The sequence below is a fragment of the Macrotis lagotis genome, chromosome 6 (assembly GCF_037893015.1).
Source record: "Macrotis lagotis isolate mMagLag1 chromosome 6, bilby.v1.9.chrom.fasta, whole genome shotgun sequence".
In the NCBI taxonomy this organism is placed as follows: domain Eukaryota; kingdom Metazoa; phylum Chordata; class Mammalia; order Peramelemorphia; family Peramelidae; genus Macrotis; species Macrotis lagotis.
This window is the reverse complement of record NC_133663.1, coordinates 55,454,868-55,480,896: the sequence shown is the minus strand read 5'-3', so window position 1 is coordinate 55,480,896 and position 26,029 is coordinate 55,454,868. Positions and strand designations below refer to the sequence as shown.

The 26,029-nt window shown below is 42.7% G+C and overlaps 2 protein-coding genes across 5 annotated transcripts in view; one reads left to right on the top strand and one right to left on the bottom strand.

Annotated features, from left to right (window-relative positions):
- TRIP12 (thyroid hormone receptor interactor 12) overlaps nucleotides 1-12,291 on the bottom strand; it is a 155,366-nt gene extending 143,075 nt beyond the window's left edge. The window contains exon 1 of one of the 4 annotated variants that reach the window (XM_074191197.1): nucleotides 12,275-12,291. The gene's annotated coding sequence lies outside the window, so the exon portion shown is untranslated. Of the gene's footprint in view, nucleotides 1-11,189; nucleotides 11,285-12,045; nucleotides 12,126-12,274 lie in introns of those variants that run through there. The other 3 variants (XM_074191196.1, XM_074191194.1, XM_074191198.1) reach the window with 3 other exon arrangements.
- Nucleotides 11,709-26,029, top strand: part of FBXO36 (F-box protein 36) — a 97,911-nt gene continuing 83,590 nt past the window's right edge. The window contains exon 1 of the mRNA XM_074191207.1: nucleotides 11,709-11,871. Within this exon, the coding sequence (XP_074047308.1) occupies nucleotides 11,776-11,871 (96 nt within the window). The 5' untranslated portion in view covers nucleotides 11,709-11,775. The remainder of the gene's footprint in view (nucleotides 11,872-26,029) is intronic.

The window sequence follows — 26,029 nt, the reverse complement described above, 5'->3', positions numbered from 1 at the left end:
CTTTGTTCCTTATTCTAACACTAGAGTATCTGAAACTTTTAATGCCATTTAATTTAAACTGACCCACCAAAACCCACCAAACTCAATTTCTCTTACCAGACTAAAATAAGAGTTGGCACTTCAAAACATTCAAGATAGGCAATTTGACAGAGTGGACAGAGACTACTTCAGAGTGAGAAAGAGACCCAGGAGTTCAAGTCACCTCTGCCACAAACTGACTGTTTGACCACTGGGCAATAATTCACAATATACACACTAGTAGAAGAAGCTTCCTCATCCAGACGTTCTCTATACCAAATTAAACCATAAGTCTGAACCTGTAAGTATAATAAAAGATTATCTGAAACTTGCAGAAATTTCTAGCACCTTAGAGGTACAGTCACAAAAGAATATTCATTTGGTATTTAGGCATCCATGTATCCAAGATTCAAAAAACTACAATTTGGCACATCAACAATCCATTAAAAAAAAAAGTCAAATGTAATATAAAAAAAAGTACTATAAACACAAGAGTCCTTCCTAATGCAAGCATATCTTAATCTCAATTAAAACCATTTGGACCAGATTTATACATTTAAAATTAAGCTTCTCAAATTAAAGGGTTTTTTTTTTAGGTTTTTTGCAAGGCAATGAGGTTATGTAGCTTGCCCAAGGCCACACAGCTAGGTAATTATTAAGTGTCTGAGGCCAGATTTGAACTCAGATACTCCTGACTCCAGGGCCAGCACTCTATCCACTGAGCCACCTAGCCTCCCCTCAAAATATTTATTTCTTGAAAAAAATTAGGTAAATAATCTTCAAAGCAGTAACAAAGTGTTTTAACCATTTAACAACTACTTTTGATATTTACACATAAACACATTACATGTACACATTCTATTTCACTGTTTTGCACATAGCTAATTAACCAAGAGAAAATTCCTCCTAAAAATAGGGCTGGAAATATAGACAAGTGTGAGATCTACCCAAAGCTAATATTAGTTTCAATAAACATTCTGCAAAAAACATATAGATAATATGTAGAGATATATGAATTAACTCACTGACTGAAAAACCCTACATATGGCTCAAAGTGGATGCCACCTTGAATTGAAACAAATTCTGTGATTGGATTACTAGTTTAAAGGACTGGTAAATTTTTGCTACATGATGAAATAGCATTTAAATGGGAAAATTAGGAGAGCAGACAGAGCTTAGTTATTTGTTAACACTTGCACATAATTCAATTAAAGAAGTATGTAATCCAAATAGAATGCTTTTATATAACTCATTTCTCCTTTGGTATGTTTTCAAACAAATATTTTCATTCATCTCTTCATGCCATTATCACATCTGAGGACAAACAAATGGAACTGCCAAAACTTTTCAATCTAGAAATAAGGCTCTATACAATTTTATCCCCTTTTATGGAAGCTTCCTCCTTCCTCAGAATATATATACCCCACTTAACTCATCTCCACTATTCCAAATTCCTTCATACACTGAGCATGACCAAGTTTCATGAGGTCAGGGATTTCCAATTTTATATAGGCCTTGCAAGTTATCATAGCATCCAGTCCAAGGATAAAGAACATTAAAAAAAAATTCAATAAATTATCATTGGCAGATAGGCAAGTTTTATGCAACCAACTTCAACACTTCAAGAACTTTGAAGACTCCTTGTCGTCTACTACTACTTTCTTCATTTATGAGCCTTGCCATTCACCTTCCAGTTAAACCCTCTTCACTGCTGTCTTCTCCAATTCAAGACTATACTCCATTAGACAAGGGCTGACTTCTTGGCTATCCTATCTTTGACATGACTATCCTCGGCAAACAATAAAACACTTTTTCATTCAATTATCTTGTAACTGCATTGGTATGAGTAAGAACTCATCTTCAAATGCCTATCACAATCCCTTGGTGTAAGAAACAAGATTTCTGTTCCTATCTCTCCAAAACTGGGTTAGGCCAGTCCAGGCCACCTGCAGCCCCCCCCCCCCCCACAAATTAAAGTTTTTCTTGTTTAGAATGTACCTTGCTTTAGAGCAGAAGCATCAAAATCAAAAAGAAATGGAACCACTAAACTGTACTTGAGACCTCATTAATGATCTAGAAAACAAACCACATATTAACATTAATCTTTGTCCTACCATATTCAATTATAAAGCTTTTACGGTAGCTATCTTCTTCCAACCATTTTTGTTAAATCTCTTTTCTTTTCCTGGGTGGCTAGGTGGCACAGTGGATAGGGTGCCGGCCCTGGAGTCAGGAGTAACTGAGTTCAAAGCCAGACCCAGACAATTAATAATTATCTAGCTGTGTGGCCTTGGGCAAGCCACTTAACCCTATTTGCCTTACAAAAACCTAAAAAAAAAAAAATCTTTTTTTCCTTAAAGATCAAAATGTAACAGACCACTATCTACTTAAGTAGAAAAGAAAGTAATATTTCAAATGGACATATTTTAATTTTACATTTCCTAAGAACCTGAAACAGCAAAGCCTAACTTACACCGTCCTAAAATTTCTCTACATGGTTTGTGTCTAGTAATGATAAAACAAATTCTGAAACATCTAGATTGTTATTATAGGTCACCCAACTCTAGAACGCCCAGGAGCTTTAGGGAAAATTCTACAGACAGGCAGAGACAAACCTTACCATGGTAAGGTTATGCCACTAGAATTTTACTTTTTTAAAAAACTTGTTGTCTACCGAGAAAATTGCTTCTGAAGTAGTACAAAATATAACCATAACAATTTTTTAAAAATTTGATTTCATTAGGTTAAGGTAGTGTTTCTAAGAAAGAATTTCCACTTTCAAAGGCTCATGCCTTTTCTGCAATTTTTAAGCCAAGAAAGCTGTCTAAAACAATGAGAGGTGAAAAGACTTGCCTGTGGTCACAGCTGATGTCAGAGATGGGCTAACATTATCATCAATTTATTAAAACATTTAGCATAGTACCTGACCCCTAAAAGGTACTAAATGCTTATTTTATTCCCTCCTCTCACAAATTATAAAAGCAGTATTTATATAGCCTTTAAGATTTGCAAAAGTCTTCACAAATGTTCTCTACACTTGATCTCTGCTGGAAGGCAGGTTCTATTATTTAATCCCCATTTTACAGATGAGAAACTAAAACAGTCTTCAAAGACATGTCCAGGGATCCCCAGTTATTAAATATCTGTGACTCTCTCCAATGCACCACTTAACCTGACTAACAAATGAGGTTATTTCCCAATTTTCAGGCCAATTCTCTATTCTCTAAACATTGAGAACATCCATCCTGTCTCAATGACAAAGAATTCAATTTTTTTTCCCAGAGCAGCTATTCAATTATCATTTCTCCAATAACATAATTTACAGTACATGAACTTTCCATTCAAGGTCATATAGACGCAAGTTATTACCAGACAGTGACCACCAGAAGGGATGGTCATTGGCCTCTTGAACAAAAAAACAATCTCCAAAATGGGGTAATAAATTCCTTTGGGGTCTGTCACCTAATCCCCAAAACTACAACTAACCATTCTGAACATGAAAAGATAGGTAGAAAAAAACAAGCCCATTCCCTGCCTTTTCCATCTTAAACACAATTTACCTCAACACCTCCAGACTTCAGGTCCTCCCCTCCATTGGCCATACTCCCATCTAATAACAGCTGTGCCCCTCCCCCCAATCATTCATGAACCCAGCATAACCACCCCCTTCCCCCACAGATCAACCAGTGGTTTACGGCAGTTAGCCTTTGAAGGGAGAGCTCTCCTGGCAGTGAGTGATCATTGCCTAAAAGCTCACCTTTCCCTTTTGATTTCAGTGGGACACAATGAGTGAGCATGGCTGGGTTGTAGTATTCAATGGGGGTTCTTTTTTTTTTACATTACTTCCCCACCCCATACCTCCTCTAAACTTCCACAGTGCAGTAAAAAAGGATACCAAGATCCTTCCCTTCCAGTTACCCACATCTCCTCCCTCAAGTGTCATTTTCCATTGTGTGCTCCTTCAACCCCACACCTCTAATCAGTTGCTAAATCTGGATGTTGCTACCTCCTCATCTTTGGCATGTGTTCCCTTTTCTCACTCACAACCTGGACGATAGCAATAGCCTGCTAACTGGTAACCTCTCCCTGTCCGAGTATCTTCCCACTCCAAACCATCCTCTTCAGCTGGCTGCCAAATTTTTTCCCCCCTTAAATGAAAGTCAGATTGTGGCACTCTCATAATCAATAAACTCAAGTGGTTCCCTACTGTTTCTATAAATATTCATCTGTTTTGCAAAATTTTCAAATCTGTTTTTTGTTAAATACATAATATACATATATAACTTTATACATAATACTACATAATTAGTAATATAGTATATATGAATGTTAAAAGCAGGTTTTGGGAGAGAACACAATGGATGGCTCCATTATGTTCAATAATTAGCGGATAAATAATCATATATTGGGAAGGCAAACTCAAAATTCTTTTCCTGAAAAGTTTGCAAATCACTCTTCTAAAGGACAAACATGCTGTTCATCAGTAGGAAGTCACAATAAGCAAATCACTACTATATATCTACAATTGATCAGATTGAGAGTGGCCTAAAGACATTAGGACAAAGCAACCCATATGTATGCAGATACAGTTAATTATGCAGATCAAGTTAAGAAGGGGCTGAGTTATTGGGAGTTTAAATATAGAAGGCAAAGGAGTACTTCTAAAGTTCACTGGGCTTGACAAGCTGACTAAAATATAAATTCAAATTGAGTAGTTATTAGAAGACTGGTGTTTGGCACTTATGCTTACAAATAAATAAAAGCTTTCAGAATCTGTGTATGTGTAATGACATCATTACATTTGTGCCAACAAGAGTATTCTTTCTAACAGGAAACAATGGGAATGAGCTAAAGCAAGCCTACCATTTTAACACTGCTGGAGACTCAAAATATTTAACAAAATAACATCAGGGCATTTTATTTAGGCTTTCATTGTAAATTTCAAATTATCCAATCAACTCAATCACCTGCAATGAGCAATTCAAACAATTTATATAGCTTATAATATGTTATTATATTTTAGGAGTAAATTTAGTATCCAAATGTCTTTTATTCATATTTACCATTAAAATTCATTTTTAACAGAGAACTGAAAAAAGCACTAAGCAGCAAAGCAAACCTGAGTTTAACACTTTGATGTTAAAAATTTGCAACATGAGGCGGCTAGGTGGCGTGGTGGATAAAGCACCGGCCCTGGAGTCAGGAGTACCTGGGTTCAAATCCGGTCTCAGACACTCAATAATTACACCTAGCTGTGTGGCCTTGGGCAAGCCACTTAACCCCATTTGCCTTGCCAAAAAACCTAAAAAAAAAAAATTGCAACGTGCAATTCATTATAGTAGGCAATTTGAAGTTATTTTATCACTAAAACTAGGGATCACCATCTGCAAGAATGGATAATAGTAAACAATCTTCTTTTTAACACTTAGTCCAAAAAAAGCCTTTTAAAACTAGCTACAATACCAATGACCAGGTAAACACAGCCACAGCCTTGATTAGTCCAGTATTTCAAAAAACATTCAAACCCCAAGGTCTGGTAGATGTATTTGTTTTTCTTGTATCTAGCCTAGTTGATTTTATGCAGTTACAGTTCACCTATCCTTGTCCTATTAAAAAAACATGTGAAATGAAAGAAGTATTATGTTACGCAGTAGTAAAAGAAGCAGAACCAGTAAAACAATATAGACAAGGCCCACAACAATGTAGAGGGAAAGAATAAAAGTAGCCACTGTGATGTTTGTCCTTCATTCTCGAAGTCCATGACATCAGGGAGGTGATACCATGATCACGTGAACTGAATTTGAGTGTGGGGGGTGCTATGTTAAGTTCACCAGTCTTACTTTCTCCTACAGAATCATCTGGATCCAGTGGCCAGATATGAATCAGGATGACTTAGAGATGCCCTGGAGGAGAGGCAATTAGGGTTAAGTCAGCTACCCAAGAGTCTTGTGTCTGAGACCAGATTTGAACTTCCATCCTCCTCACTCTAAGGACAGTGCTCTTTTCACCTCAATTGCCCTATAGTATGCACTATAAACTTAGGGATCAACCTTGGTCCTAGAGAAGAGCTAGGGAAATGTACCTCCCTCCGCACTTTAGAAATGAGAAGTCCTAGGATCCCATAATCACTAATTCATCTGAAGCTAAATTTGAACTCAGTGCTTCCAGACAATCTACCACGCTATATAAAGAGACAGGAGAGATTCAAAACAAGGCCATTTAAAAAATTGTTTTATGTGAAAAAGAAACAATGCTATGGAAAATGCCAAGTTCCTAAATATTTCATTTCTGCTTATGTATGGAGTGTTACAAGGTTTGTAAAGTATTGTATATATGTTGTTTTGTGATTAATAACTTCCATTGTAAAACATTTGGGAAAGAATGCCTAACCTAATCTAACTCAAGATCCAAACTAAATGGACTCAATAGTGTGTGACCCCCGTGTGATTAGGGTACTTGCCTCTAACTGTCCAGGCAGCTCACACACTCCACCAGAGAAGCCAATGTACCTCTGCACTTGAGGTAAAGACCAAAAGAAAGTCTCTGCCTACAAGAACCTAACAGGGACCTAGAACAGGGACACTAGAACTTGGTGCCTGGAAGGTCTGAAAAAATTGGGAGGGGAGGTCAAAGAAATCTAAAAGGGTAAGGGAGGAGACAATAGCTTCTGAAAGAAGCTAGAAAGGCCTCCAGAAGAAAGGAGCATTTGAACTCTGTTCAGAACAAAATTGAGGTAGAAGGTGATGGCTGATGAGAAGACACTGGAACCTGAAAGATTAAATGTGAGAAACTTCAAGTAGGTCAACAGAGCTGGATCATAAAGATGAGGTTAAAGGAGGTAAGGTGGAATCAGGCAGAGAGAATAATAAAAGGTCAGGTTCTGAAAAGTTTTAAATCACCAAGCACTCATGGTATGCTCACTAGACTATGGAAGAGTCTAACTAAACAGTAAATATGGTCTTGTTGTTACCTTCACAAGAAACCAAAAGATATACTCGATACTTGGATCTTTTTTCATTTAGTTTTATATTCTCCCAATTTAGGAAACTCACATAAATTTGCATCTATAAAGAGATTTGGTCAACCTCTTGATTACTCTCTAGTAACAACAGTTATAGTACCAGTGACCTTGGCTTTGTGTATCTGAACAGGCATTCACTCTCCCTGGCCCAGAAACCCTTCAGGGTCCACTTTAGAAAAACATCACAAAATGACACACCAAAAATTTCACTAGGAGTTTGGAAGATCATTAGTAAGATTGTTTAGAAAAGCTAAGGCAATGACTAAAACAAAGACTGGCTAGTATAGTCAAAACAAATTCAAGGGGGCCTGAAGAACTAAAATGCCAACTGAGTACTAATCTAACTCTGTAATATTTAAACTTGTTAAAGCTAGTTCTACCAAAAACATTTAGTTGTCTAAAAAGCAGTAAGCTTTTTTTTTTAAGGTTATTGTCCAACTTGAACCTCCCCATCTCCCTTGATTTAAATGAAGTCCTGCTTTGAGACAAAAGCAATGAGCTTGGGATTGGCTTGCTCTGCCATTTGCTATACAACTATACCTGTGTGACCTTCGCCCAATCACCTAAGCTTTCTAAAGCCTCTCTGTAAAGTGAAGATGAATGGCCTAGACAACCTCTCAAGTTCCCTCCAAATCTAAATATAGAATCCTAGGAGATGACGGTAATAAGTTACATTTGAGTAATCAGTTAAGTTACATTTGAGCAATAAGGTTTGTACCAAAATCCCTGTGAGGTAAATATATTTACATCATTTTAAAGATCAAAAAGACTGAAGCTCTAGTTACCTAAGATTTGGGGAGTATTTTGGTCCTGAGACAGATAACCTTTGGTTTCTTAACTACAGGCAAATCTCTACAGAGATGTCTTAACTATTCTGCAACTTTTAATGTAAAACTCTGCCTGGAACACTGGGAAGTTGAGGGTTTTGCCAAAGGAAAAGAAGCCATTATTTGTGAGGTGTTTTGGAATCTACAATTCAAGATTGGATAAAAACTCACTCTGCCTTTCTACTAATATAAGACCAAAAAAAAAAAAAAAAACCAAAAACCAGAATATGATGCTGTCATCAGAGTCAGAAAGTGCTAAGGACATGCTTGAGGGAGAAGTCATGCAAATAACACTATAGCAATTTCTCCCTGGTTTTCAAATGGCTCTAAATTTAAAAATGATGCCTTCACCCAGTTTCTGTGTGGCTCCTAAACTCCAAATCCTCAGTCTTCTCTTCCCCAAGTCCAGTCCTAGTTGCCAAAAGCACCCATAACCAGAGCAGTTTGGGTCAGGAAACACTAATATAGATAATATTATCCTGGAAGGCAGATCCTTGTCTCCCTCAAAAGTTCACAATCTTGCTAAGGAAACAGTCAAGAACAAGTGAGACACACTAATAGATATAGACTTTAACACATTATTTAGGAAATTCAAAATAAAGACTTTCTTTTGGTAGTATGAGTTAAATTTTCTTGGAGGGATGGATGAACCTTAACCACACCTTGATCTAACTAAGCCTAGAATTTGAAGCAGTGGAGCACATTATTCCAGATGGGCAATGATGAAGAGCACCATGAGTGAAAGCAAAGAGAAACAAAGAGGCCCCTAATTTTAAAGAGCATGGTCTAATAAATTGGGGGGGGGGGGACAGAACAGTAAAGAAATTAAACAGATCCAGGATATGCAGCACATCCTTAAGTATAACAAGGCTTCAATAATTCCCAGTAATTTGTCAAGGACAAAAAGGGGGAGGAGAGAGGAACATTGCCTTTTAACCACATAGATCGTAAGAAAAAAAATGCCCAAAAAACAAAGATTCACTGTTCTAATTTGTAGCTTCTATTGATTCTTTACATTTTGAAGTGTTATTTTATTTCTTTGGCTATGGCATCTTTCAACTATCAGATTTATTCATTCACCCTGTTTAAGATACACTCCAAGGTTAATGCAACTATTTGGCAACTTCTAGATTGAGTTTAGGATTGAGCCTGGAGTCTAAAAATGCTGAGTTCCAATCAGACCTCAGATTAGATGTATAAATCCTGGGAATCACTTATCCTTTCAGTCTCTGTCTCTTCAAATGTAAAACAAGAATACTAAACAGCACCCTCACATTCCAGATTGTTGTGAGGATCAAACCAGATAATACTTCTCAAGAGCTTGGCACAGTTCCTGTAGAAAAGCCTGATAGTTCTTTCCTTCCTGCCTCTAAAATAACGTATAAATATAAAAAGTAACATTTTTAGTAGTTGGAGTTCAAGTTTCTTTAACTTGAAGAAATTTATTTCTATTAAATGAGTATTATTGCTTTATCCTAATTATTGTATCAAGTGATCAATTCAGTGATTTCATCTGGAATACAAATGGAAAAATCTCTAAAGAGTCTGTAGATTTCAGCTTCATTTCTACTAATACTAGTAAAAGGGTAAGAAGGGCCTAGTCTTTAGATAGCTCAGTCAGTCTATTTTTCTTCACATCTGTGATACACACAAAGGCTAAGCAATTTATCCAAGTGGTATAAATAGATAGCAACAGAACTGGAACCCAAGTCTTCATTCTTAGTTAAAGGTTTTTCCTTCACTGACTTCATCAAATCAATTCATTTCATTCTTATGCTTTCTATATTTAAACAAGGATATGTAGAGATACACAGATGATACACAGGAATATGTAAAGCAAGTCTTTTAAAAGGACTTTACATTCAAGTATATTTTTTAAAAAATTTAAAATACAACTAAACAAAATTTAGAAGAATTTCCTACTGGCTAGTTTCAAATCCTTAATTTCTGACTACAAAACTTAAACTACGGTGAGTTTTCATAATTGTTTTACTAAGGAAACTACAGCTTTTGGGGTCAATTAAGCCTCATTCAACACTTAAAAGTTTTTAACCTTATGTTTTTCAACTTCCAAAATTTGCTTTGTTTACAACATTCATCGGCTGGAGACTTTTAAGTTCAAAATATAAATGTACTTAAAAAACCGACAAAAATGCTGTATGCATAGTAAAAGATGACTGAGTCGTTTAGAACGCATCCTATTCAAACTCCTGAAAAGTCTTTAGAAAAGAATTAAGCTTCGTTGACTACAAAAGCATTTTGGACCTCACGCGCAAGTCTTAGACCGACCAAGCTCCTACTACATCGAGTGGACTAAAACGTAAAGCAGACGAGAAGCGGGGCCCGGCCTTCGGCCCACAGGCGGCGGCGGCCCCGAGCCGGGAGCCGGGAGCCGGGAGCCGGGAGCCGCGGGCCCGGGCCCGGCCGCCAGGCCCTTTCACGCGCCCGGCCCGGGGAAGTGCGCCACAGGCGGCCCCGGGCCCCGGAGCCCCGCACCTTTGTTCCGGGCGCCCGTGCCGCGGGGCCCCGAGCAGGCCTCGGAGAGGCGGGCGGCCCGGACCCCTGCCCCGCCGGCCCCGGGCGCCCCCTGCCTCCCTGCCCCGCCGGCCCCGGGCCCCCTGCGCCGGGCACCCCCTGCCTCCCTGCCCCGCCGGCCCCGGGCGCCCCCTGCCCCCCCCTGCCCCGCCGGCCCCAGGCGCCCCCTGCCCCGCTGGCCCCGGCCCCCCTCTGCCCCGCCGGCCCCGGGCGCCCCCCGCCTCCCTGCCCCGCCGGCCCGGGCCGGGCCCGGCTCCGCTGCCGCCCCCGAGGGCTCCCCGCCCCCACCGGGAGCTCGGGCGCCGCGTCACCGGGCGGGGGGGGGGCCGGGCCCCGGCGCGGAGCCCCGTGCGCCCCGGGCCGGGCCCCGGCGCCCCCACACAACTTTCCGGGGGGCCGCGGCGCCCCTCCCCCCCGCGCCCCGCCGCGGCGCCGCGCACGCACCGGGGCCGGGCCGGCCTGGGCCCCGCGGCCTCCCCGCGCTGCTGCGGCCCGGGCGCCTCCGCCGGCTCCGGGCTTCCCTTTCCGGGCCGCCGCGGGCCTCCCGGGGGTCCCTGCCCCCCATTTCCGGGCCCCCCGTCCCATTTCCGGGGAACCCTCTCCGTCTCCTCGGGCCCCCCCGCACTTCCGGCCCCCCACGAGCGCCCTCTTACGCGGGCCTCGGGGGCCCGGGCCCCCCTCTCCAGGCCCCCGCACGCCCCCGGCCCCGGCCCATTTCCGGGGCCCCCGCCCCCCGCCCCCCGCGGGCCCCGCCGGGCGCCCCCTCCCCGCCGCGGCGGCTCCGTTACCTCGTCGGGCCCGAGGGGCGGCTGCGGCGGCGGCGGCGGCGACTTCCTCTCTCCCCGCCCCCCGCCCCCCGCCGGCGGCTCCGGGCCTCAATTATCAGCTGAGCCGCAGCACCGCGCCGAGCGTGCGCCTCCGCCGCCTCGCTCCCCGCCCCCACCGAGGAACTACTTGCCCCTCCCCGCCAGGCCGGGGGCGCGCCGGCGGGACGGCCGCCGCGTCACGTCACCGCCATCCCCGCCCCCCGCCCGCCTTCGCCGTCCCGATCCCGGCCGGGGGCCGGGGGGAGGGGAGGCCGCCACCGTATCCCTCCGCCGGGGTCACCCCCCCCACCTCCACCTCCCGGCTCTCCGGGGCGGGCAGGCGCTCATGCCCCCCGGGGCACGGGGGTCCCCGCGGCGTGGGCGCCCAGGAGGGGGCTGGGCTCGGGCCCCTCGCGAGGTCGGGAGGCGCGCCGGGAGCCTGACTCGGAGCGCTCTCTAGCCCCGGGGGGGGGGGGGGCGCGCCGATTTACCAGGACTTTGGCCCTCTGACCCCGGCCCAAGTCCCGCCCCTTCCTGGTTGCCGGGGAGACGGCGGCGGCGTCCCAAGATGGCGTCGCTGCTGCCGGAGACTCTGTTCGAAGCCGGCGGACAAGGCCCGGCGCCGAGCAAAGACTACTACCGGCTGCAGATCACCCGGTCCCAGGCGAGTGCGAACGCGGGGCGCGCAGCCGGCCCGCCGCCCCGCCCCCCGGGCTCGGCCCGAGTCGGCCGGAAGCCCCCCGGCCTTCGCCTCCCTGCGCCGCGCCGAGGCCCCCGGGGCGCGTCCCGCCGGGGCCCGCCGGCCCCCCGCCCCGCCCGCCCCCCGCCCCGCACTCGCCTCCAAGCCGGGCCGGCAGCAGGAAGGGGGCGAAGGCCGGAGCGTCCCGCGGGGCGGCCGGGCTGGGGCGGCTCCGGGGCCCGAGTGCGCGCGGGCGCCCGCGGGCCGCAGCAAGTTTTGAACTCTGCCCTCGCGCGCTCACGCCCCCGGCCGGCCGCCGGCACTTCCGGGTTCCCCCGCGGCGGCGGGGGCGGGGCGGGGCGGGGGCGCCGGACGCGGCGCGGCTCACCTGCGTGGGGCGCAGACCCTCTCCCGGGGCAGGCTGGGAGCGCGGCGCGCGGCGCGGGCGGCCCCACCCCGGATGGCACCCGCCTCTCAGCAATGCGGCCCGGGATTGGCCTGGCGGGGAGCGCGGCCCCCCCCGCCGCGGGGACACCCGGGCCGGCCGGGGGGGGGGGAGGGGCGCCGGGCCCGGGGACGGGCCGCGCCGAGACAAAGCCGGCCCTGCGTGTGGGGGCCCCGGGCCCGGCCCCCCGGGGGTGCCGTCGCGGCCGCCGCTCCCGGCTCCGGCCCAGTTTCCTCATGGGCGAGCTCTTGGGCCCCAGATGTGGGGGGGACCCAGCCTTCTCATCTAATAGTACTTAGTTTTGTTTTGTTTTTGTTTTCTTTTTTTGCAAAGAAATGGGGTTCAGCGGCTCACCCAAGGCCGCACGCCTAGGGCATTAGGCAGCGTCTGAGGCCGGATTTGAACCCAGGTCCCGCCGACTCCCGCGCCGGTGCTTTATCCACTGCGCCGCCTAGCCGCCCAGCACTACTTAATTAACAGTTTTTGCAAACTTTAAAAAGCCAAAGGTCGGTTCTTTTTGTGATTCATCTTGTCTAGCGTCGAAAGGCAGAAAACTCCAGCAACTTGAGCATTTTTATTCATTATAATTTTCTGAATGAGAAAAATTAGTTAAACATCCTAATAGCATAGGATATGATTTAAAATGTCATTTAGGTTATAGCCTATATGCAGTATAGATTCATCTTCATCTTTTATCCTTTTTTATTCACACTACAATAATTAATTTTCATAATAAATGCTTTTAGATTGTGTTTTAATATATATAAATGTAAATAGATAAACATATATGACATGGATAGAATTGTGACCCAGGTTTTCTGGAACAGCCACAATTTAAAAGTTGATTACGATAGGAGGTGATAAAGCTGACGAAAAACAATCAGACCCAATTTACTGATCCAGAAAATAGGGTCTGTTAACCAAACCTCCACCAACAATCTGCCTTAAGAGGAAATTACCTGCTGAATGAGTGATATTATGTGGGGCTGAGGGGGGGCACCGCCACGCTGCCGCGTTCCTTTTATAATCAGTTAAACAAGAAGCAGCTAGGCGGTGCAGTGGCTAGAGCACCGGCCCTGAAGTCAGGAGGATCTGAGTTCAAATCTAGCCTCAGACACTTAATAATTGCCTAGTTTGTGTGGACTTGGGTAAACCCCATTGCCTTGCAAAAAAAACCCCTAAAAAAAGTAATAATCAGTTAAATAGGTAGGTAACTATATTGATAAGATACTATGGAGAGTTCAAGGAAAAATAAGGTATGGTCCCTGTCCCCAAGAAAGTTTGCAGTCTAGCTTGGGGGAAAAAATGATTTAAAAAAATATAACTCTTGAATTGTTATTTAATAACAGCACCTTAAAAGAACTCTCCCAAGGCACTAACTAGTTTCAAAATTAATGGCATGCACAATAATACATTAGCAATACGTTCTGTTCAAAAATGAGGATTAAATGAGATCATTTATATTCAATACTATGGAAATTTTATATAAGCTATATAAATGCTAGCTGTTACTAGTAATATTGTTGTTATTACAACAGAAGTGATCTACATTGGAAGAACATTTCAGTGAGCAATATCCAGATCCTCATTGTTGTAGCAAATGTGAGACAACTATCCTCACTCCCCCTCCCACTCAGCAGTCTAATCCTCAAGAATGGCTGCTAAACCCCTCAGACCTCTAGATGCACCCCGAGGATGTAGGGGGTTGACTTTTCTAATATTATAGCTCATGAACTTCTACCAGGATGTTTCCTGCCTTAATTGTTGATATCATTTTATTAGCCAGATTCAATTAGTTTTTAGAAAGTTCTAGTTACTGCAATGGTGTAGTAAGAACAGTTGATACCAAACATTCCACCAAAATTCTCTGACACACTGCTCCCACCAGTCATTGAGATGGAGAGGAAAGTGTATTGGATGTTTTGGAAGTTCTGGTGTGAGGTCTTGACCAACCCTTAGCAGGGGCTTGCTTGATTCACCCAAACTCTCTCACCTGTGGTTCCAAGAGGCTGAAGCCACAACCCAATAAAATCATCTCAGAAGATGGACTAAACCAAGCTGAGAGTAACCATAGGCCTCAAACCTATCAATGATTAGGTGGGGAGAGGGATGTCTACCCCAAACTTAAGAAAACTTCCCTGATAGAATGAGCAGATGAGAGCAGTTTGTTCCAGTGGCCTTGAAGGCATCAAAGATGACAAAGTTATCCTCTGCATTCTGGACCATCTTCAGTCTTATTGACTCTTGTCGGGTCACAGAACTTCAATGACCCTGTAAGAAAGTGAAGCTGAGAACTTTGTACACTTCTGCTTCACTTAAAAATCTAATTCACAAGCAAATCACTGTGATATCATTCATCCTCCTTGATAATGAAAGACAAATAACAAGAGTAGGAAGGGAGAAGACCACCAAAGTGGAGGCTAAAGTACCCCACTCCCCACCAAACCACTGCTCAGGGGGATTAACCAGAACATTGATTCATCTGTGCGACCCTCATTGGTTTTGCACTGGCTTTTGAGTTTATAGAATATACAAAATATTATGTAGTATATTAATTATACTATATTATTTCATATTATACTATAGAGTATAAAGTATAACAGCCAGTCTGTACTTTTTCAGTACAATGGCATTCCAGTTCAGTTTACATTCCAGATATAAATTGAACAAGGTCTTTTCTTCCTTAGTTGAAATACCCTTGATTTTATTCCTATCCATTCAGATATAAGGATAGGAATACTCAATTGACCCCACCATTATATTGTGAACTTTTAGAGCTTAAAAAAAAATTGTGGACCTAGGACATACTTGGGCGTTCCTTGTTTGAATGTAAGCTCCTTGAAAGCAGATTATTTTTTTTCCTTGTATTTTTGTCTCCCTGTCCTTGGGACTGGTATATAGTAGGCTCTTGATAAATGCTGGTGGGTTGGTTGATTCCAAAAAAGTTCAGACATACTGTAAAGATATTCTATATGGTATGATCTGCCTAATACTCTCAGTATTTATTAAGGCTTAATATACATGCTCTTAGCACCATGCAAAAAAATTGTCCACTTAGCACTCAGCCATTTCCTAATCAGTAAAATAAGAGAAAGCATGCTTTATTCATGAGGCTTTGTCTGATTTTACTGAGCCCTATTCAGGGTTGCAGTAAAGTAGTTCTGAGTCAGTAGGCCATGGCACCCATCGTAGCACCTGGACATGACTGCTTTTGAAGCACATAAGTGCCCTCAAGACTTGGAAGAGGCTGACCAGCCTGGAGACAGTGGAGCCCACCGCAAACCTGAGAACTTCACTGGCCAAAGGAAACTGAAAACTCACTGAAAACTGAATAAAGCAATATGCTGACCCGTCATCTGCCAATGGACAGAAATAGAAAAGCAGATTGTCCCTTGAGAGACAAGGAGACAGAATAACGTGCCAGCAGAGCATCCATCTCCAGCCCCTATTTGAAGGGCTGGGGAGCAGGCTTTAACTGACAGATCAAGACCTCTTCAGGAAAAGGGTCATCAGTATTCTCCCTGGGCTCTACACTCATTAAATAGCGAGGCAAGTATCATAACAGCTAAATCCTAGATCAAATAGGATAAAGGCAAAGTACTTTGCAAACCTCAAAGCATCTCATAAATGTCAATATTATTATTACTACTACTACTATTATAATAAGAGAAATTTTTTTCTTAAGGGGGAAAGATCCAGTTCTTACAATTTGAGACTAATCAATTAGATAAGGAACAATTGTAGAATTTCAGAAGATTTTACTCCATCCCCTTATACCCATCAAGAAACTATGTTCTTTGCAATCCAAGATGATGAAACTTCTTTTTTGTTTTTCAAAAAACAATAATAGCTTATTTGCTCATTGTCTCTGACTTTTTAAAATATGGTTGTAGTTGACATAAATATCATTCTGATTTTGCTGATTTGTGTATCACTTTGTATCTTTACTTATTTCTTTGATTTCTTCAAAGTTGGTGCTTTATGGTACTGTAATATAATACATACAGATTTTATTTAGCTATTCTTCAGTCATGAAATATAAGGTTTTTTCTTTTATTACTACAAATAGTGTAGCTCTGAATATTTTTGTACAGATAGATTTTTTTTTCCTTTTCCATGATAACTTTGGAATAAAGTCCTTAGAATTACTAAGTTAAATGTTATGGTCATTTTGTGAAATATATTTCTGTATTGAACTTCAAAGTGTTTAAATCACTCTACAGTCCCATCAACAGTTTTTTCTTTTTTTTAAATTTTTTACAAGTGATGTTTTTTATACATTACTAAAATATTCTTGTTTAAGAGTAAACATGATATCCCCTCCCCCAAAAAAATATAGACCCTCATGAGAAATAAAGTAAAAGATAGAGAAAAAAATGTGCTCCAGTCTGTGTTCTGACACCACCAGCTCTGTGGATCACCTTTATGATAGGTCCATCACAAAAACTACTTCCATATTTTTCCACCGTTGCCATTGCTGATCACAACTCCCTCCATCCATACTTCCCCACTACCATATACTATATTTTCTCTCTCCTTTCATTCTGTCCCTCTTCTAAAATGTGCTGTAGGGTAGCTGAGCAGAGCAGCCGACTGATCACCAGCCCTGGGGCCAAGAGGCCCCCAGCCCACATACCACCCCTGAGACCCAGCCTGTCCTGGACAGGCCACCCAATCCCAGACCCTTGCAAGTAGTAAAAAAGAAAATGTGTTATATCTGACCACTCTCCCCCATGGTCCACCCTCTCCTCCATCACCACATCCCTCCTTCCCCCTTTCTCCCCTTCTCTCCTTCTTACTCTAGATGTCTATACCCCATTGAGTACGTATGCTGTTTCCTCACCAAGCCACCTCTGATGAGAACGATGATTCCCTCATTCCCCCTCGCCTTCCCCCCCTTCTATATCATTGCAATAGCTAATTGCAATAAAGAAAAAAATATCTTTTATATGAAATATCTTAGCCTATTCCACCTCTCCTTTCTCTTACTCCCATTACATTTCCCTTTTAGCCATTGACTTCATTTTTACAATATATCTTCAAATTCAGCTCTCTCCTATGCTTCATCTACTAAATTAAGTTTCATATGAATATTATCAGTATCATTTTTTTATGCAGGAATACATGCAGTTCATCAACATTAAGTCCCTCATATTTTACCCTTATCCTCCCTTCTCAATGCTTCACCTGAGTCCTGTATTTGAAGGTCAAACTTTCTGTTCAGCTCTGGTCATTTCAACAGGAACAATTGAAATTCTCCTGGTTCTTTGATAGTCCATCTTTTCCCCCGGAAGAGGATGTTCAGTTTTGCTGAGTAGTTGATTCTCAGTTGCATTCCAAGCTCTTTTGCCTTCTGGAATATTATATTACAAGCCCTTAATGTAGTTGCTGCTAAGTCCTGTGTGATCCTGACTGTAGCTCCATGATATTTGAATTGTGTCCTGGCTGCTTGCAATATTTTCTCTTTGACTTGGGAGTTCTGGAACTTGGCTATAATATTCCTAGGGGTTGTATTTTTTGGATCCCTTTCCAGAGGAGATCTGTAGATTTTCTCTCAATTTCTGTTTTGCCCTCTGCTTCTAGGATATCTGGGCAATTTTCTTGTAGGCAATTCTTTAAAAATGAGGTCAAGGCTCTTTTCCTGATCATGACTTTCAGGTATCCCAATAATTTTTAAATTATCTTTACTGAATCTGTTTTTCCAGATCAGTTGTTTTTTCAATGAGATGTTTCACATTTTTTTCTAATTTTTCATTCTTTTGGTTTTGAAGTATTGTGTCTTGACTTCTCATAAAGTCATCAGCTTCCTTTAGCTCCATTCTACATATGAGGAATTTGTTTTCCTCAGAAAGCTTTCTTATCTCCTTTTCCATCTGGCCAATTCTGCTTTTTAAAGCATTCTTCTCAGTAACATTTTGAACTGTTTTGTCCATTTGACCAATGCTGGTTTTTAACATGTTATTTTCAACATTTTTTTAGATTTCCTTGACTAAACTGCTAAATTCTTTTTCATGTTTTTCCTGCATCTCTCTCATTTCTTTTCTCAATTTTTCTATCTCCCTTACTTGATTTTCAAAATATTTTTTGAATTCTGTCATGGCCTGAGCCCAATTTCTGTTTTTCTTGTAGTCTTTAGATGCAGAAGCTTGTACTTCCTCATCTTCAGATTATTTTGATCCTTCTTAGGATCATAGACAATGTATTTCTCAATGACTATTCCCTGTTTTTCTCTGTTTACTCATTTCTCCCACCTGTGCCTGGTTTGGGGGCACTTCCTGAGCTTTTGAGTATCATTGGGACACCCCCACACACAAGGATCTCAGTGTGTGAAGCTCTGACTGCCCTCCTGGTCTGTGAATGACCACAAGCACCACCCTTCTGCCAGGGCTGAGGTGGGGGGGGGGGGGCAGCCTGTGACCAGAATCTGAATTGGTCCAAGCCCCAGAGTCCTGTTCCAGGTACAGAGGACAAACCTTGGCAGTCTCCCCTACCTTTGGGGGGCTGAGCACTCAGTTGCCTGGAGGCTGCTGCTTGCTGGCTGCACACCTGCTTCTGTTACCTGGGCTACAGTGCTGCACCGACCTTGCTGACTGCCGCAACAGCCCTGAGGCCCTGGGCTCTGCATGCTCGCCCTGGCAGAGGTTCCCCGCTCATCCAACAAGTTGTGCCCGGTGTTCCCCAAGATATAGGTCAGGAAACTGCCCCCACTGCCATGAGCCGCTGCCGCCACCGCTCCTGGGCTCCCTGGGGCTGCCTTTGGGAGGCCGCTATTTCCAGGTTACCTTGTTCTGGAGAATTGCCTCACTGGATCTTTATGCGTATTCTCTGGAAAATTTTAAGATTTTTAAAATATTATGGAGAGAACACCTAGGAGAGTTCCTTGCCCTGTCACCATCTTGGCTCTACCCCACCCCCCACGAAACTTCTGAGATAGTCATAAAGCTAATAGGAGCCACCCTACTAACTGGAATTCACAGTCAACTAGTGCTTTTAATGCTTTGGGAAGCACACTGAAGAGGGTGCCAGGCCCCGAGTCAGGAAGACTCAGATCCTTGTGTTCAAATCTGGCCTCAAACCTGGGCCAGTCATTTAACTCTGTCTCAGTTTCCTCATCTGTCAGATGATCTGGAGAAGGAAATGGCAAACCACTCCAATGTCTATGCCAAGAAAACTCTAAATGAAGTCATGAAGCCTTGGACATGAGTGAAAAAACAACTCAACTATAATGCTTTGAAGTTTACAAAATGCTTTATCCAAAATTTTTATGAGCCTTACTGGAGAATATCTCCTAACTGCTTTGGTCCAAATTTGTTTATTCTCTCCCCTGCCCTTTATATAGGACAACTAGGTCCCAATAAGTACAAATAGTGAAGCCCTTGAAGTGATTGCGTTAATTAAATTCACACTGCATATTTCACAGGCTGGAACCACAATTACCATATTTTACATCAAATAAAACTTTGAATTTTTCATACATATATATATATATATATATATATACATATGTGTGTATACATACAACCAACCATCTATTCATTATTTGCACTTATCAAGACATAGTCATATCATTGCAGATATACTGATGTTTGACTTAGTTTCTAAAAAAGAAATATAAAGAATTAAGTCAGGAGAAAGAAGTTTCTGTTGATTGGATTTGTCTCTCAGTTGAGCTCACAGAAGCCTAAGTAAAGGGAACTGATTTTCACCTATTCTGTAGAATTTGTAGCTTAATTTGTGTGTGTGTGTGTGTGTGTATGTATGTATGTATGTATGTGTATGTATGCATATAAATACACACACACTCACACACATAGAGAAAGAGAGACAGGTCAAACTGATGACATGAAGGGGGTGCTTGTCATCTTTGGAATTAGAAGAACTCTTGTTTTAAGACCACATCCTTAAGAAGGTTGTTCAAATTCTCCAGGCCTCAGTTTGTCTTCCATAAAATCAATTAACCTCCAAGATGGTCTCTAAGAATCCTTCAGCCTCATCCGTCCAGCAGACCTCCTGGCGTCTTGTCAGACTTTGCTCTCCAATAGACTCTGCTCTGCACTGTTCTCTGTGGTTGACGGCTCCCCACTCCCCAGGGGGTTTTTCACCTCTAGCCCCCAGTCCTTTGTGCTGATTTCATCAGGGCCCATAGGTTCAGTTGCTATCTTCACTCAGAGGGTCCCGGCTCTCTTCATCTTCCTCTGATATCCTGGAGAGCCCGGCCCAGTGATCAAAAATTACATAAAGTGAAAGGAGGGAGCATAGAGGTCACTAGCCTAGGCAACTTTGTCAAGGAGTTTATATACTCATACGTAGGTAGATTTGTGGATCTACACATGTATTGACGTGTGTCTCTGTGTGCACATGCCCTACCTGCATGCATATGCAGTAACACATATACAGAATCCATGTCAACATGTGCCTTTATACATGTATCAGCATGCACGTACACATGTCATTCGTGTGCACACAAACTGCTGTGTGTAACACATGTATCAACATGCATTGTGCATGTTCCCACCTGCATTGACATGCATGTGTACAATTTGCCTATATGCCCATACATATAAACCAACATATATAGAGAGCAACATACAAGTATGCATTTGTCCACAAACCTACATGTGTGTACTTATTTCCATATGTCAACATACACATTTAACTTGTGCAATTTATACACACATATGTCAACATACTATAAATATTGGTCTCAGGATATACACAGGCATACATAAATCAACATCCAAGTTGATAACTTGAGGGACTTAAGATTGTATTTTAGTTTTTAAGGAATAGAGAGGAGGCAATGTTTTGAAATAGCAATGAAGGGACTTGTAAAAGATGAGAGGATTGAAAATTAGACAGAGGGAATGACCAAGGAGCACTTCAAGAGAAGGGGATAAGATTGCAAACTTAGAAAGAAAGATTTGGCTGCTGTAGATGGAAGGGCCAGCTTCAAGGAGAGAAAGAGGGAATAAGGAGTGATGTTAAGAAGTTTTGAAGAATAGGATTGGGGGAAGGAGGATCATTTTAGGAAGTGGCATCATGTGCTGGGAGGAGGTCAGACAAGCCCTCTGGTTCAGACTTGGGATTGTGGTGAAATTGGGCAGTCATAAACCATGGAACATTTAACAAAAAGGTTTCAATCCCATGGAAAAGATAGCCAAGGGGAATACAGTCCTGGTTCAGTTGGGCACAAATCAGTCATCAGCAGGAATCCCACCCCAGGAGCCCAGGAATTTTATACTTTTCTGGATCCTTTGACTAGCAGCTGGGACCCCCAACACCACCAACTATACCCTCAATGATGCCTGAGGGTCAATGCTGCTTCTGCCACAGAACCCAAGAGTGACCAGTTCCGTCTGGGTCATGTCCTTGATGTTCTTCCTCCAAGATAAAAGTGGAAGACCCTACAGATTCCAACAAGGACCTCTGGGCTTGATGGCCTGTATTCCCAATTAAGGCCTAGATGGGGGGAGCTTCACACACACCCTCAGTCCAGCTCCTGGGCATTCTTTTCTACATACTTCCCCATAGGGTCCATGGCCCTGTGGAATATCTCTTCTGTGGTTCTTTCCTTCATGGGTTCTTCCAAATTAATCATCTTGGGAGAGTCCAAATCGAGACTCCCTGGAACTCTCTTCCTGGATGTGATTAAAGGAAAAAAAAATACTCCGCTTTCCCATCGTTTGTCCCATTTTAAGGGAATTTGTGAAACTATGGAAAAACTCAAGTCCAGCATGGCCCAGCTCTTTTCTCTGCTGCTACATGAGGACTTAAAGCAGCTTTCTGACTGAAGCTACAATATTCCTCACTCCCCCTCACTGATGCCCTGCATCAGCCCCCCCCCAGCCCATCAAGGGGAAGAGAGACCCTGACCTCCCAAATTTACAGCCCACAGCTGTCCCCGAGCCTAGGAACACATCTGAGTCCTTCCTGACTGGTCTGAAAGAGAGTCATGTAATTCTCTGTGATTTCCCATATGTTGCTCTCCCACAATATTTGGAATCTTATCTAGAAACAAGCTTATTGGTGTATATAGAGGAGCTTGGTGGCTCAGCTGACAGTACTGGCCAGGAGCAGGGAAAACTTAAGATTCCCAGTTGTCTGTATCCATTCCTAGTCTCTCTTCTGAGCTTCAGTTGTCAAGAATAAAATCTCAAGAATAAAAGGGGATTCATAAATCTTCTCGTTCAATCTGTGTCCTGGTAAAATTCCTTTTACAAAATGTTGATCCTAGTTCTCCACCCCTTCTAGGATCAAACAAAAAGCAAACAAACTCATTTCTTAAATGATTTTGAGTTTTCTTGTTTCTTCTCCACACCACATATCCCCATCTGGTTCTAACACTCTTCACATGGCAGGTTTGCATTTCCTTCATAACCCTGGTCACTGTCTGCTGTCTTCACCAGTTTGTCAACCTTTCTAAAATATCTCCAAATATTCCACAGATAAAGGGACCTCAGGTACAACTGATGGACAATCAGTTCTGTGTACATTTTGCCAGTCTTAATGCAGCCCAAAACCAAATTCACCTTTTGGTCACCCTTTTTGGCCATACATTCTTTTAATTCCTTTGAATTAATAAATATTAGGACATAGGAATATCCTAGCAGCATAATCATATATGAACTAATACAAAAGAGTTTATGAAGGACGGACCAAGTAACTGCTGGAATAAATGGGAAAATATATGGAATTATATGAAGATAGATTATGTTAGGATCATAAACAATCTTTGAGAAACCCAAGGTCTTTTTTCACAGACAGCTATCTAGCTCATCTATCTTATTCTTACATTTCATCTCATTTGGGTCATCATTCTAGACTGTTTAGATCTTTTTAGCCCAGTATTTTTCCATTAAACATGCAATTTGAATGAATATTTACCTTTGTAGATATACTAAACTGCACATCAGCCACAAATTTGGTACTTTTCCATCTATGATTTCATCCAAATTATTGATTTAATGTAATTATAGAAAGGCCAGGGATGGCAGAGGACCTCCATCTTATCAATGAATCAATGATTGAGCTTGTGCTACATTTTAAGCACTATTCTATCCACCTGGGATATGTTTAAAAAAAATTAACAGTCCCTACATTTCAGGAACCATTGGATCAGAGATAGAAAAGGTAATTATAAATATACAAACATATGTGTGTATAAATTCTGTACATGTATTTAAAATGCATGCAGGGTACAATATATGCAAAATAAAAATAGTTTGGGGAAGGGGCTAACAATTGGAGGAATCGGAAAAGGCTTCTTATAGAAATTTGAACTCGATCTTAAAGGAGAAGAGGAATTCTTTTTTTCCTCCATTTTTATGTAGAGACAATCTTTAACATTCAATTTTACAAAATTTTGAGTTCTAAGGGGTGGCTAGGTAGCTCAGTGGATAGAGCACCAGCCTTGGAGTCAAGAGTACCTGGGTTCAAATCCGACCTCAGACACTTAAAAATTACCTAGCTGTGTGGCCTTGGGCAAGCCACTTAACCCCATTGCCTTGAAAAGTCTAAAAAGAAAAAAATTTTGAGTTCCAAATTTTTCTCACTCCCTTCCATCCCCTCTTCTTAAAACAGTAAGCAGCTTGATATAGGTTATATACATATAATCATATAAAACAGATTTCTATATTAGTCACATTATAAAAGAAGAAAGAGACCAAAAAGAAAACAACAAGAACAAAAAAAGAAAGTGAAAATTGTATGGTTTGATCTGCATTCAGAGTCCAACAGTTCTTTCTCTGAATGTGTATAACATTTTTCATCATGAGAACTTTGAAATGAATGCAGTGATGTTCTGGTTCTGCTCATGTCACTTTGCAGTTCATCTAAGTCTTTCCAAGTTTTTCTCAAATCTGCCTGCTCATTATGTCTTATTACACAATGATATTTCATTACCTTCATATACCACAGCTTATTCAGCCATTCCCCAATTTATGGGCATCCCCTCAGTTTCCAATATTTGGCTATCACAAAAAGGTCTACTAGAAGTATTTCTTCACTTGTAGATCCTTTTTCCTTTTTTATACTCTTTGGGAATCCCGACCTAGGAGTGGATATGCTGTATCAAAGGGTATACAGTTTGGTTGTCCTTTGGACAAAATTCCAAGTTCCTCTCTGGAATGATTGGATCAGTTCACAACTCCCTCAACAGTGCATTGATATCCCAATTTTCCCAAATCCTCTCCAACATGTATCTTTTCTTTTTCTGTCATATTAGCTAATCTGATTGGTGTGAGGTGGTGCTTTAAGAATAGGAATTCTTAGAATGAGGCATTCTAAGAATGGAAAACAGTAGAAGAGCTTTATGGCTAGAATGTGGATAGAAGTGTACATTTATAAGGAGGCCAGAAAAGGAGGTTGGGGCCAGATTATGAAGGACTTTCAATTCCAAATGGAAGAATTTCTGTCTGGAAATAGAACTCCCCAACAGGAACCGCATTTGGAGTATTTTGAGTAGGAGAGCTAACATGGTTAGATTTACAATTAAAGGGGAAAAAAATGCCGCTATGTGGAAGATGGAGTGTGGGGAAGAAAGACTTGAACAGGGCGACCGTTTAGGAGGCTATGACAGCAGTCCAGCCAAGGTGGTAGGAGCCAGGACTATGGTGTGGCCATGTGAACTGTGAGGAGGTAGATATGAAAGGTGTTGGGGAAGAGGTGAGAATGCCATGACTTAGCAGCTGACTAGGAGGGAGGGAAAATAAGAAACCGAGAAGATGAGAGATGCAGACCAGCGAAGCTGAGGGGGCCATGGTACCTTGACAGAAGTCGAGAATTTTGAAGAGGGGTGGAATGAGTTCTCTTTGAACACCTTGCCTGGGAAATGTCTGGGAAACATCCCAGGAGGAGGCCTGAGGAAAAAAAAGTCATTAGATCAGGCAGTTAATAGTGTTGGAAAAAGCAAGCTCAGGTGAGTAGCAAGGACAGAAGCCAGATTGCACAGAGTAGAGACATGAAGGAGAGCAATAAAGTAGAGAAGAGAAAGTAAGGGCAAGAATTAGAGAAAGCTTTTGTTTTAGGAGTTTGTCTGAAAACGTGGGGTGAAGGTAGAGATTCTAATCTAGAACAACAGCTGTCCAGAAGGATTCTGCAAAAGATCACTTTGGTATGTGCCAAACAATTGTTTATATTGAAACAGAATATATACAGGATAAATGGGAGATGATCTCAAAAGGCAGGCTCTAGAACCTCAGTTGGTGGTGGTGGGGTCAGAAAGTCTTGCACAGAATGGGATTTGAGCTGTCACCTCAAACGCAGGAGGGAGAAGTCAGATATCTGACTGACATCCAGGTGAGCTGCTTTTAGGATCCCCTCCATCTACCAGTACAGTAGCACTGCCCAGAAAGGGAAACGAGGTGGAGTTGGCAGGCCTCATTCTTGAAGAATCCCATTGGTTAGCTGAGATCACCGTCTTCCGAGAGCTCATGAATCATCCCGAGGACGTTGCCAAGAATTTAATTTGCCACGGGGATACTTGGGAGCATACAACTGCTTCCCCCCCCCCCCCGTGAAAATCCGGACTTTTCCCAGACCTGGATGTTTTCTGCCAGCCCTCTAGAGGTTTTCACTTTTCAAAAATAATTCATCATTCACCTTTGCAAGTTATTTCTGTCCCTTGGAATAAAATTCCACCGGTCAGGTGACTTTGAGGGCTTTTAAGGCTATCCTTGCCATTTCCTCACATTTCTTGGA